At 36.9% G+C, this 14,826-nt stretch overlaps 1 protein-coding gene across 1 annotated transcript; it reads left to right on the top strand.

Moving 5' to 3' along the window:
• Positions 1-3,660: 3,660 nt before the first annotated feature.
• Positions 3,661-6,080, top strand: LOC145223697 (protein NLRC5-like). The gene is made up of 3 exons (XM_080090092.1): positions 3,661-3,868; positions 3,927-4,314; positions 4,438-6,080. The coding sequence occupies exons 1-3, from the start codon at positions 3,686-3,688 to the stop codon at positions 6,078-6,080; spliced, it is 2,214 nt and encodes a 737-aa protein (XP_079946218.1). The 5' UTR covers positions 3,661-3,685.
• Positions 6,081-14,826: the final 8,746 nt, after the last annotated feature.

Below are 14,826 nucleotides of genomic sequence, written 5' to 3'. Positions count from 1 at the left end.
ACAAAAGAAACCATTTAGAAAGGCAATATTGAAAAATTAAACTTAAAGCTCATTTTGGTGCAGTGAATAAATGAAACCCGCAAATGACTTTGCACTTGACACTAAACTTTGTGTTTGATATGTAGTTTTGCGCAGCATGTTCTTGTTTCTTGGGATTTACTCCTTGCACATTGTTTGCTTTGTTTTGTTACGTCGCGCAACTACTTTCGAGAATTTAGCTTGCTTAACAACGAAAATGTGATGATGAATTAATTTCAAATCCTAAAGTCCTTACACAGGTTACCGTATTTGTGTTTTGGTACCAAAGCGGTTTTTGGTCGACATGATGAGGTGTCGGGTTGCCTTAATGAGCTTTGACTTCCTACTCCAGCAGTTGGAACGCACGCTGTATGGTTTGCGCTAGCTGTTGTTAAAGTTGGCGGCAAACGAAACAAGGATTTGGCCATTTCACCACCATTGCTTACCCCACATGCTGTTTTGCGTTTTCCCTACAATTTCTCGTCTCTGGACGTTGATTATTATCAGGTTTTACCTATACTACCGTACGACTGTTTTACGACGCCCAGTACGTGACCTAATATGAACGTCAAAACAAATTGACCATCGTAAGTACTATTAAATTTTGAGATCCGTACGACGTCAAATAATGTTCAATAATTTTCAATTTCACTTTGATCCTATTTCGAAGCAATGTACATGCCAAAACAACGTCCAAATTTAACCCGCAAAGTTTAGTGCTATTATTTATTAAAAATCTATGTTAAATAGACGTAGGAATATAATAAATGTAGAAGGATATCGACCAGACGTCGAAATTCGTTAAGTCGACTTGGTTGCGGCTCAAGATGATTTAAAAAAATGGCCGCCTTCCCCGCCAGTGCCTATACCTGGTGTCTGTGCATTGACCCACACATTAAACATTGAGTTTACCGCTAACAACGCAACAACCGCAAATGCCAATTCCTGCGTCATTAAGTGGCAGAATTGAAGCAAAATCCACAAAAAAAATTCCGATCGAATCTAACCATATCGTAATACCTATAATCGATGTGTGGAGCATCCACAAAAACTTGATTTCTAAACATGCTGTGGTAAACAAAAGAGTTTTGCCTTTATGGATTTGGTCACAACTTTACCAACCAAACAAAATGACAATGCCACGGACATTTATGGGTTGACAGAATTTCGTATTAGATCCAGAGAAGTTGGATTTTCAAGGAAATGTGAAGCTTATTTTAACCATGGTTTGAATGCACCAAAGCAGGAAGTAACGTTCATCAGTCATTCCGCCAACGCACCGTTACTTCAAAAGAGTCGATATGTAGCAATATAATGCAGAACGTAGAGAAACTCCGCTGACTGTTGATGAAGTGGCTGAAACCTTCTCCCACCTCCATGTCGAAATCCAAAACAAAGGTTGCTTGACTATATACAGATGACAAATAAATGACGCATTTTCTGAAAGCAAACTTAGACACATACTAACTTTCATTTTCTCGTGGTGCAATCACTTCACATTTGTACAGCACAAATGTACACCACTGATAAGTCAGCACAATGTACATCAAAAACGATTTTGTAATGTTTGCAGTAGAGATGCACTGAATGTTCGATTGGCGAATTTATTCGGCCGAGTCGGCTATTTTTACACAGATTCACTTTCGGTCAAATAATTCGTTGGCGACCTTAAACCATGGCCGACACAACATTACACCCCATAAAACTACCTGGCAGAAAAAATACTTATGATTTCATGTCAAACGTGTAGTTTACGACTTTAACAAAAGTCGGTTCGGTGCTTCGCTAGTTTGCAAAGCCTGATTGCGTGTGGGTTGCCATTGTATTAGCTAATAGCAATCATAAATACGCAAGTACACAACAATGGTCCAATAAAAAATACGCTTTGTTTGTCAACTTTTCGTTTCCATAGAATTGTTCCAAATTACAGGAAAAATGTAAGAAGTACAAAATTTTACGCTAACTTTAATTTGAAAATTCGCTGGGTTTGTCTGCTGTCGCCTTAAATGCCCCTTTATTTGTATTCGTTTTGTTACAGCGTTATGTCGAGGTGAAACAGCCGCAGCCTTTTGACAATTATGAGATTTTGTAGCGGTTTTAGTTTTAAAGCAGGTTGGGGGGGAACAGAGTGGGGAACAAACTGTGGGCTAAAATATTAGCAAGGGCAAAGCTGCTAAACTTGGCTAATTTATACGCTCCAAACTGCACCATGATGTCTGCTAAACGTTTCATCGACAAAGTCACCGCAAAGCGTCTAACGATTTGATTTCGCAGCGACATTATGACTTGTCGCGTTGTCTTGCCTTATCTTCCTTCTTGCTGACAAGAATTGGCTTGAATTCCATCACTGACACATAAGCGTTGACATTTTATTTTCTTTGTGCATGCGAACAAGATGCGCATTGATTGGTTGGCTCAGTCGTTCATTCATATAGATTTTTATATGGACGTGTCGACTGGTTTCGTTAATCCTAATTATAGGCCCAGTTTTGGCCTTCGGTTTCGGGCTTAAACTTTTTCCATTCTGGTACGTTAGTCCTGCACAGATTTGTGTGTGATTTAGGCTATCTTGCAAACCACGTTCTTTCTAATAAATCTGTTGCGTTTCAAAATTAGACCTGTTCATCGTATTTGTGAAGTAGTTGGTTTTGGTGCATGTCTTTTTCACACTTTATCTTGAATTTGCTATCCTCCACCTAAAATAAATGTAATACCACCTTTCAAATCATAGCATTTTATTAGGGGTGTTTTCCTTTTACGCATCAAGCCGTAATGCTATAAAATATATCTTCTTTGCTTCTGATTTCCATGTTTTAGCGAGTAGGAATAAACCGCGATAAGAATGGCGATAATAAGCGTTGTTAGAAATGTCATTGGTCGTTTTTTGATTGTTGCTCATGTTGTTCGTGGTTTTTACTGAAATATGAACTCACAAATATTGGTCATTGTTAAGCGGAGAAAGGGGCCCATGCGCCATTTTTTGTTTTCATTTTATCCTAATTAGAGAATTTATTGTCTGTGCTTATTCTGTTCATTATTTATCCCTGTTCAAAAATGCACCATAAGGGCATACAATACTTTATACTTCTTTACAGACAAATTGGTCACTTCTAAGTTTCATTCTACATTGTATTGTATTGTATTGTATTGATTGGTATAGGCTAATCACATTCTTAAAATACATTTGATATTGTCTTCATTTGCATTGTATCACGAACTGAATACTACAGTGGACGATTTCTTGTCACAAACCTCCGAATACGTTTAAGCGACAAACCAATTTTTGAGAAGCTTACCGATTCTCAATGATATAACGTGGAGAGTTGCCACCATGGCCTGACTTCCTATTGGTTGCCACACTAACTGCATGGTTTCAAGGGATTTGTTTCTTTTGTAAAACCACTGAACAAATGTAAACCTTTTTTTGTGAAAAAAGGTACTGCCAAGATGAAACTTTCTGTAAGTTGAGTGGTAATGTTACAATACTTGTTACGAACTAGTATGATGTTTTGTGAGTTTGCTTTTAATTCTTAATTTCCTTAAAAAAGGCTATAGTCACCAAACACGTTTCGAAATAAGGCCATCACCATTGTTAAACGTAGTCATAGAGCCAAATTGTTGTTTTCGTCATGCAGGAAATAGGTGACTGTTTTTATTGTTTCTAAAAATGGCCGATGACGCATCAAATACGCCCGAATCTGAGAATGCTACATCCGTGCCCAGCCCAACCCCAAGCTTGGGTGACATTCTACCACAATCAAGCCCATTCGAACAATCAAGTGAAGTTGTACCCCAAACAAGCTCCAGTCAAATTTGTCCAATCGGTCAAGAAAACAAAGTTATAAACATTGTAAGAATTAAAAAAATGAAAAGTATTTGTTTATTTAATTACGTGCGTGAATTTGCAGGATAAAGCAGAGGCGCCTCAGTTTGGAGACACAAACATCCACACAACCGGACCAGTGTTTAACGCACCAGTAAAACTTCATCAACATTTCTACTCTATACAACAACAAACAGTTCAGCATATACATGAACAACCCCACACTTCAACACAACCACCTGCACTAGTTGCTACGAAGGAAGAAACCTCGCCAAAATCATTTGATGCAACCTGGTCTACATCACATCAACCACATACATGCCACAACCAGTCGACTTCATCACTCGAAACGGCACCAGAAAACCTCCGTGCTACTGCAACACAACCTCGGACATCGAGAAGTCATTCTACATCAGCCCGGTCTTCAGCTAGTCAACATGAACAAACAACACAAGTCACAGAAAATGATATATGTATGATCAAGTTGTTTGTTTATTTAAAAAATACAATTCTACTTAAAATTGCCGTTCAATAATATTGCGTAGAGCATACCGGCGTGATGTGATTTGTTTTTCATAGAATTTTTTCTTGTTTAGGTGAACAACTAAAGTATCGACTAAAGAGAGAAGTCAGAGCTACTGCCAGTGAAGAATCGACACTAGCTGAGTTTTTAGACAAAGCCATAGAACCCGTCCCTGTTGCCATGGTCAACAAACCACAACAAATTGACGACGAGTTTTTAGCAGAAGGGCATTATCACCGCAGAGAGGAACTTTACAACTTACCAGAAAGTGACATTACCGGTGAAGAAATGTTCTCTCGTGCAAAACAGATTGCACAACAAGAGGCGGAGAAGAAGTTTAAAGCAAACAAAAGTGAGACAAAGCACAACTACATTGAAAAACATGGAAATGTAATTGGTGTGATTGGACAAGCTGGAATAGGAAAAACCACTTCAGCTAAAAAGTGGGCCCTGCAAGCGTTAGATGGACAATTGTGTGGAAGGGTATCATTTGTTTTTTACATTGTGATCAGGCTCCTTAACTTCACAGCAAAAATGACACTCCTTCAGTTTCTCATTTCCGCAATGTTGTCAGAATGGAACTGCACACCTGACGAGGCAAACATTATACTTACTGCTATTTGCAGTGATTCTCATGTTTTAATCATTTTCGATGGTTTAGATGAGGCAGCATTCGAATCATTTTCAAGTTCGGTTTCGAAACCAATATTACATGGAAAAAACTCTGCAGAATGTTATTTGAAGCATTTGGCTGCAGGAAACTTGCTTCCACGTGCTCGAAAGATTTTTACATCACGTCCAGCTCAACTATACAAGCTCCATCCATCATACCGACCTAAGTTTATAGTCCAGATACTTGGTTTAACTCAAACATCACGGAATGAACTCGGACGTCAGCTATGTGGCGAAAAATATAATGAGATACATCAAAAACTGACCCAAAATCCTTATGTATTTGCGTACTGCTATGTTCCTGCAAATTTCATATTGACACTCAACTACCTGATGAGTTACGATGGAGATATTCAGTTTGTTTCGCTCACGCGGGTTTTTGCTTTTACTTGTAGCCAATACGTAACAACAGATCATCTCCAGGGCCAAGAATGCGAATTGGACAAACTGGCCAAAATGGCTTGGGATACATTTCTTAAAGGCAAATTGGTATATAAAGACAAGAACTTTAAAAAAGCTGGAATTAAATCTTCCACAGCCGACGCCTTCCTTACCACATCAGTAACAAAGCAAGTGAATCTGAAGCTGACGATATTAGACGGACACAAAATAAGATACTTTTCTCACCTCACCTGGCAGGAATTTTTTGCCGCTTTCTACATGATGATCATCATGCCCTTCACGAAATTTGAAAAGCAACTGAAGCAACTAACTGAGGACAGATGGGAAGTTATTTCCAAGTTTGTCTTCGGAATCTGTGATTCTTCGGTTTTTAATACTCTTGAAAGCCTTGTCGATGCAACTTCCAGTGAAGATTGGTTACTAAAGAAAGTCTTGTTAACCGAATTCTTGACCGGTAACAGCATAACAAGAGATGGTCGAGTGTTTAGCTGGGCTCATGAGATGAATGATCTGCAAATTGCTATGTCTTTCGCCTCCTTACTTCCTGATGAGCTCGACCTCAGTGATTCATCTCTTCTTCCTGATGACGTCGAAAACCATTCCTTTGTGCTTCAACACAGATCCAACCCGGTATTACTGTAATTAGGATTTCGATTACGAATGACAACCTGGTCGATTCAAATAGCAAAACTGGATTTAATTTGCGCTGTAACAAACAATGTTTCAATCGGGTGAATGCAAAAGTTTGCAACCTTAATTTGAAGAATATATTGTACCTATCTCGTTAAATTATTCAACATGATTTCCTGCACATAATTAAAGTTTAAAAACTCTGTTTAGGGCAATAATGGCAGTAAATATAATTGTGCGTTGCATTTTTTGCGTATCACAAAATTTAAACATGATTTTAAAGGTATATCTCATGGTGCAAAATGCACATTTACCCTTTACTGTATTGACTGCAAATATTAGGCACAGATCGCGGGAGTAGGTAAAGTTATTTTTTGTGTGATATATGACCGACAGTTTTATTTTCTACCAAATTAGTAACAAACTAATTCTGTTTTCAAGTTTTGCGATGTTTTTGAATTTAGCGACTTAAAATGTCCTGTATGTCATAAAAGACGCGTATGTAAGTTTTGACTTGTGGTAATGCGTATTATTTAAATAATGCGCATTACCTGAGAGAATTTTAGCTATGGCTTGTTAACCACGTTACAAATTGTTTGAAAGATAAATGGAAGCACCTACTTTTTAAAGATCATAATTGCTCAGTGTAATATTGTGTGATGTTTCTCTGCCTGCTGTGTTATGTGTTAACATTTGCTTGTTTTTAATTTAATCAGCTCAAGATACTCGACCTCTCCCGCAACAAGATTGGTGATCTGGGTGCAAATTCGTTGGCTCGTTGTCTTCACAAAATCGAAATGCTTGTGCTGTGGGGATGCGACATCGGAAGTGAAGGAGTCAGGCAACTCTGCGAATCCGTACTGCAACTAAAGACGCCTGTAAGTAATATATCCATGTACGTGAACAATTTCTAGAAAGTTTTTTATTAGTTTACGTAACACGTGGGTCAGAATATTTTTATTTGAAACATGGACTCTGTTATAACGCAACATTCTGACCATTCAAAACCTTTGCTATTTGAGTTATACTACAAAAAAATGGACACAAATATTTATTGCTGTGAAATTAACAAATCATATAAAATAAAAAAATTCAAAAACAACCACATTTTTTTATTCCTACGTTTCGACGTCCTGTAGAGGTCGTCTTCATCAGGGAAAATTACACTCAATGCGACCAGTGCAGCGCACGCTGAAAGCACTTTTGTTTTGATATTCATTGTGTTGCCCCGTTGGTGAATATTCCATGACTCACGAACTATTCGTTTCCTGTAGTCAGGCTTCCGGGCCACAACAGACGGAACATTGAAATCAATACGGTGGCCTTGTGATTGTAATTTTAATGCGGCGTCTGTTGGATCCAAGGAGCCTGACTACAGGGAAAGACAATTTCGTGAGTCATGGAAAATTCATCAACGGGGCAACAGCAACACAATGAACATCAAAACGGACGTGATGCTTTCAGAGTGCTACAGGCGCCTGCTTAATGATTAGTGACCCAATCACTCGTTATCGCGCGGCGTTTTCGTTGCTTTGTTACGTGCTTGCGTTCCATTCTCTTTACCTTTGTTTATCGTACACTGCACTCGTCGCGTTTAGTGTTATTTATCCTTATGAAGACGACCTGTATAGGACGTCGAAACGTCGGAATAAAATTACATTTGCCAGAAAAGCTCTACAAACTATGACTGACAGCAAAAGCTTGTATATTGTGGTGTTATATAAGACTTATAACGAAAAACATGCGCACATTACAACGTTTAAAAGCTTATTCTTTTTTAGCTGTCATACAAAGCAATCTTATCAACCACAATAGAGTCGCAAATTAACTTACTTTCTTACAACTTTTGTATTGCTTACCTGCCAGGTGTGTCGCGGAACAAAAAAATAGTGTGTTATTGCGTCGCATGCTTGAAAGTTTTGAAAAATCCTACCATAAAACTTACAAATTATTCAAAAAATAAAATAAACGAAAGCATCTATTGTTTGAAGGTCAGAATTGGCCACTGTTATATTGTGTGTCATTGCAATGTCTGGTTTGTTGTGTGTTAACATGTGCTTGTTGTTAATTCAACATCAGCTGCAGAAGCTCGACCTCTCAGACAACAAGATTGGCGATCTGGGTGCAAATTCGTTGGCTTGTTGTCTTTACAACATCGAAGTGCTGGCGCTGCGGATATGCGACATCAAAAGCGAAGGAATCAGACAACTCTGTGATTCTGTACTGCAACTGAAAACACCTGTAAGTAATTTAGGCTTTCGTATGTAGGCGAACAGTGTCCAGAAAGTTTTACTTAGTTTTTTATGTGATCACGTGGGTCAGAATATTTATATTTGATACTGTAACACGCAAAGTATTTTTTATGTTTCTCCCTGGGGTGTCATTTGTTTGTCTTAGGATTGCTGACAACCATTTTTGAAATGTTTCACTACTCCGGTATTGTTTGTTAAAATAATATTTGCCAACATTTTAATCTAATTACCTAAATGAAAGTAGTAACATCAGTTATTTATTCCACGTCGAGACACAGCATACGCTGGGTTTGAAATTATTTTCTAAGCATTTTTTGTGCTAAGTGGTCAGTCAAATAAACTTTGCATTCGAGTAATTTTGATTTGATTGTGTGATATGTGTTCCAAAAAGTCAGCGGTTTTACAAATATTTCTCTTCCAGCAGATTTTTATTGTAAGTTGGAATAAATTTCGACGTCCCCCACGCTCACATGATTATAAAACAGCACATGCAAAATAACGTTGCATGTAGCATTACTTAACTCATCTTCAAAGTTTACGTAAAATAGCTACTCAGAACATGATCCAGAAAATTAGCCCATTCAGTGTCAGAAATATTAGAAACCAAAGTCCCAAACAAGCGTAATTTTACAACAAAATGTAACGACCCAAGTTCCTACATTTGTGATGTTATATCGTCATTTCTACAAGAAGCGCTACACAAATGCAAAAGCATGAACCTGTACGAATCTTGAAAATGAAAATCATTGTTTAGACTACAGAAATCTTTAGTAAATTAGCCTGTATTAACCTTGCAAACGTCACTATGTTGATTTCGCACGTTTTCTATGTTAAGAATTGACATGTGATATTTTGCTTTAACATCAGCTGAAGAGCCTCGACCTCTCCTACAACGATATCGGTGATGTGGGTGCATCTTTATTGGCCCGTTGCCTTGACAAAGTCGGGAAGCTAGGTCTGGGGTGTTGTAACATCGGAAGTGAAGGTGCCAGACACCTCTGCGGTTCTGTACTGCAACTGAAAAAACCTGTAAGTAAGTTTGTGCATGTGCGTGGACAGTCTTGTGGAAAAAATATTTTGATGTTTTGCATGGTTATGTGGTCGAGAATAATCCGATTGCATGTAGGATACGCATGGAGTGTTTAGGTTTTTGTGAAAATTTGAAATAAATAACTGATTTTTTCAGCTGATAACAGCATCATTAACTGTTCTGTAATGTTTGTTTTTAGACCTTTAATCAGTGTCAGCAGTAGATTTTGTCTCCTAACGATTAATTTACATTATTCCATAAAAGATCGCATTTGCTTTTCTTATTGACTTAATGACGGATTAACATCAACATCAAATCAAACCGCATAATTTATTTTCGTTCTTCTACTCTAAAGCGCGTTATACTTCCAGTCATGGGCTTTGATTAGAATGATTTTGTGTTAAAAATGCTGTAGTCTATACCGGTGGTTTCCAACCTTTTTTTGACGCGACCCAAATACTTTCCAAAATTTTATTTAGTGGTTTCTCGCGACCCGTGGACATGGTAATTGGTTTAATTTTTGTCTGTAAATTCGGAAAGCTTTTTAAAAATTACTAAGCAAGTGTAGCAAATCAATAACCTTATAACGAACAAGTAGTGTTGCTGTTTTCTGCCAAACATTTTCATTTAAGCAGGACTTAGAGCTGAATCGAAGAACTATTAGCCAGACAACGCTTAAGTGTGAGCTAACACATCACTTTATGAAGTCACAAACAGTTTTAACCATTATCACGACAGGTTGTGATGAAGTTATTGTTTGGCAACAATTTAAAGCCTTGGGAAATATATAAAAATAACGCTACAATGCGAAATCAAAAAGTAAATGTTCTTATTGTCACTAAAACAAGCGACCCATAGGTTGGGAAACACTAGTCTATACAATATACACGAAATTTTTTTCCCGCACATCGTCCGATTGGGACAACACGCATGTATCAACAAATGGCAAAAACTGCTTTAGCAACTTCGCAGTTGACATTGGAGAATTTTTCACTATGACAAATGCTATACAACTTCATGAAGCAGCCCTTAAGTTGTTTTACCTATCGACGGAAACAATAAATGTGCCTGTAGCACTTTTGATTGACCAGCCCATACGTATAAAAAATCGCTATAATGTCTCAAAAACCTTTCTGGTTATCAAAAATAGGAACTAGTTGCAGTTTTTGATTTTTTAAAAAGTTGAGCATTATTGTCAGTAAGACGGGGGTTAAACAGAATTAAACCCGGAGTGGGCATTTAAATTAGTTCCTGTTTCACTGCAAAAAGGCCCGTTTAGCGGAGGGCCTTACCCTATAATTTCTTGTAAATTTAAAGCTGTTTTTTTCTTTCCGTGATTAACCCCCACGTTGAACTCGACTGGACCTCATAAAGCCGAGCAATTCTTGTATATGTTACAAAAGAAAAGCGGTTGTTCGCGCACATCCTAAGAATGCTCCAATCTTGTCTGTGCTGTAACACACTGCCATAGGATAACTGTATGGGGTTCAAATAATAGCATCATGATTCAATCCGTCTTCATACAAACTATCAACTTTAAAATGGACAAAATGTGTCAAAGCGATTTGGTGATCTTTGTTTTAATGGCTTATGGTCCAAACCAAACATCGCAAATGAAGCAGTCACTTACCTACTAGCACTTTGTTATAAATTTAAAGTCGGAAGACACTTTCTGACATAGATCAGAATCTAATAAGTTTTATGCAAAGTTTTAGGTATGGGCTGGCCTCATGCGTTTTTAAATTACCTTATTTACCCCACATTGTCTCATTGCGTGAACACAAAATGCATCAAGGGAACACATTGGTCATGAACCTAAAGCTGCAAATTCATTTCGCACAATACGCGTACTCCCTCTGGAGTGCCGTTCATTTTCGTAATACTTACATTCGGATAAACTCAAAACGGGTATGTCCTGTGTTTTCCTTCTCCCATTCAGTGTTTAAAAATCCCAAATGAACAATCGAAATCAACCCAAAGGGCACAGATTTCTATTTCAGTCAAATATTTTTTGACTTTTACACATTGTGTTAGAACAGAACAATCGCATCTCAATGTGGTCAATGTAAAATCTAAAGCTTAAACCTGGCCTACGTGAGAAACTTGTTTCTCAAACGTATGTCTGGCGCTTCGCGACATAAGCGAAAGGAAAACAGCAAATATTTTACAAAGAACAAAAAGAATGCAAGGCAAAGCTCAACAGTTCTAAGATAATGTGCGGGTGATTTGCTGATGTTAACAACATACTGCACAGCTGAAAAACTATTTTGTTGGTTGCAACGATGTAACACTACTGTGTGTATTCTCCGAACTAATACCTAGCTAGTTGAATGTAAAATAAAATGTATTGTTGTATTTTTTTTGGTTGGGTGTCCTGTCATCATGCCGGATACATACTGTTACGTGATGAAATCGAATTTACTTAGCAGTTGTTTTATTTAGATGGAATTTCTTGATCTGACTTCAAACAACCTGACAGATGAAAGTGCTGAGTCATTGGCACGATGTGTTCATAACGTCAGCGTTTTGCGTGTTTGGGGAAACGACTTCACAGAAGCAGGGAAGAATCTCATTAAATCAAAGTCGCGAGGGAGAGTTGTGTCCTAAATCTGAAACAAAAACTTTAGTATTTTAAACAAACCCGAACAATTCTCCTGAATGTTGATTTTGATTGACACATATGATTCTTATGCGTAACAGAAACGGATGCCTGGCTGGGGTGTGTAGAAAACAACGCTTAAACATAAAATAAGGTGTTAACTTAGTCAATATCTCAGACCAAACTCACTTGCGCTGCACTCAAAGCATTAGTGCGTATTTGTTACGAAACCACAGCCCTGTTTATTTAGCGCCACCACAGGCAACAACTCTGATGTATTTTATCCGATTTACTGTTCGAATTCCTAATTAGTCAAGTTGTCTCAAATGTAATTTAAGTTTTTCCGTACGTGCTGAACTTGTAGAGTTATAGGAAATTTACTGCCTAACGTTATCTATCATACAAACACGTACGTTGTTTATTTGTTGTGACGTATTTATTTATTGTAACTTTTATTTATTACATTAACCTTCAAATGTAAATCTTAGTTGATTTGTTTGAAAACTTTTCTGTGCTTGTATGTGTTTTATGTTTCCTTTTGTTGAAAACTGAAATGCTGTAATTCAATTTTATTTCAAAGTTTGACTAAATACGTAGTTGTGTATTTGATTGCTGTAATTTCGTTTAAAACTTAAGCTCAGTAGTGAAATGGTTTCTATTTTTGTGCATTTTGACAATTTCTTTACGATGTTAAACTTTTTAATATTGCAGATTTAAATTCTTCTGAGATGCGTTATTTACTTGCTTTTCCATTCAGGTTGGTTGATAATAAATGTTTGTTTGTCATCCGGCTCGATTGTATAAAATGTGCCAAAAGTTTGGGTCATGATTTTTAAACACATTTTACACTTAATTACTGGAGTTTTAGTATATTGTAGCCAGCGGCGGCTCGTGCCTAAAATTTCTGGGGGTGCTGCTCCAAATTTTAGCCTTTATTTAACATATAAAAGTTATAGAAAAGTAAAAATAGAAAAGCCACATTTCTAGATTTCCAACCATTGTTTTGTGTCGAAAAACAAGTACCGGTAATACAAATCTTAATTAGTAACTCCATAGTGACTTAATTTTCGTTACCCATTAATGTACACGAGTGTAAACAGCAGACAGTATCATTGGGGAATTTTGTTTACTTGCATGGCAACGGGCCAAACTCAATAACATGCGGCAATAAAGTTGCACAAAAACACACGTGACACAGACTCGAAACGAAGCGGTTGTAAATACGATAAAACACAACAACAATATATTAAACAAAATAGTAATGAATCAGTCGAAAAGTATTTCAGTTTGACAACATTTAAGAATAACTGGTTATAATTATTATTATTCTACAGTGTAGCCTAAATGTTTTGGCCATGTAGCGTATATTAGGAGAGGGTGTTATTTGAGTTTATGTCACTTTGTGCAAGAAAACACAGCTACACAATCTTACTTTAAGAAACAGTTAGGCGACCTGTTGTGAGAGGAAGCAAGATGAAGAAACCATGGATAAATGAGGAACATCAGACTACAGCCGTTATTTTTCGTTTAAACAAAAGCGGTGACGTTCGAAAAACGCAATGTTGAGCTGACTTTTCTAATTTTGTTAAGAAATTTGGTACTGGTAAACATGTAGGCCTACGTTAAACAATTAGTACAAACTGAAATAAAAACTTGAAACATAGATATCAGAACAATTGATATTTCTGAACCAAATTGAAAATAGAAATATTTATGTGAAAATAGTTATGATAGGGACTTTTCCATCGGCGTTTTTACAAAGTTGCAAGACAAGCCAGTTTTAGTAACTTTTACATGAAAACTCTTTAACTGAAGTGCCGTTGGATGGCTACTACACTAGCCAATACGGACGGTCTATCTCTCATCACCAGCTGCACTGATGAGACCTTACAGGTTGAAACAGTCCGCACTGTCTGCAGTTTAAACGGTTTAAGTTTTAACATTTAAGACATTTCTTTTCTCAGGGTATGGATTTAAAGATGTTACGCAAGCAAGGTCACAGTGTAGCATAGTTTCCCCTCAACTTCTCACAAAACAAAAGTTGCTCTTCACAAACTCTATTGTCCAGTAGACTGTCATAAATTACGAGAACCTTGTTATTTAGCAATGAAGTATCAGTCAACGAGGTAAAGGCTGTTTAAATTTTGAAGTTAGCTAAATGACTTTTACTATGATCAATGGACCAAATTGTTCTAAATCAAAAATAAATTTTATTTGTATTCAATTGTGTGTTGGAAGACACTTTTATGCGTTGTAAAAACTATTCATGTGTTTCCATTAAAGCTTAGTTGAATGGTACACAACCCCTGGCCTTCTAGACTAGACACCCCTCCCTTTGCTTCATGTATTTTTTTCAATCTGTTTCCAAAAGTTGAATTCTGCACCGTGTATAGTCTGTTTTTTTGTCAGTCATTTGTACTAACAACCTCTGCCTTAGATGCTAAAATACTAGTGAAAAAAACTGTTACTGCTCCAACAAGATTTTAGTGTATTTTTCAGCTTGATCTTCACACTAAACATGCAAAGAGATCCCTTGTTTTGTAGTACCACTTTATAATTCTGAAAAAACAAACTTGAACTCTTTGGTGACAGCAATGTCCATTTTATTGAATTTGCCTCCTCACTTCCATTTGACTTTAAATACCAAAGGGCGTGTTAAGCAATGGATAGAAGGTAAGAAGTGGTCAAAGTTATCAGGTTTTTATCTGTTTACATATCTGCTTGATGTATTCAAAAATAAAACTGCCTTTATATCAATAGCAATTTTGTTTGTAGGTTTAATAAAACACATAAAAAGATTGTTTGTCTGTAACTTTGTTAAAACTGTACTATGATTGAATGGTTTGATGCTTTTATGAAAGATTTTGTTTAAATTAT

Source organism: Phallusia mammillata, chromosome 4 (genome assembly GCF_965637545.1).
Source record: "Phallusia mammillata chromosome 4, kaPhaMamm4.hap1.1, whole genome shotgun sequence".
In the NCBI taxonomy this organism is placed as follows: Eukaryota; Metazoa; Chordata; class Ascidiacea; order Phlebobranchia; family Ascidiidae; genus Phallusia; species Phallusia mammillata.
Note: the sequence above shows the minus strand (reverse complement) of the source record. Positions and strands in the feature narration are given on the sequence as shown.

Excerpts from the sequence above, each read along its gene's own strand:
- LOC145223697 (XM_080090092.1), top strand. The coding sequence starts at position 3,686 with ATGGCCGATGACGCATCAAATACGCCCGAATCTGAGAATGCTACATCC. Across the intron at positions 3,869-3,926 it reads AAAACAAAGTTATAAACATT|GATAAAGCAGAGGCGCCTCA; the intron begins GTAAGAATTAAA and ends GTGAATTTGCAG. Across the intron at positions 4,315-4,437 it reads AGTCACAGAAAATGATATAT|GTGAACAACTAAAGTATCGA; the intron begins GTATGATCAAGT and ends TTTCTTGTTTAG.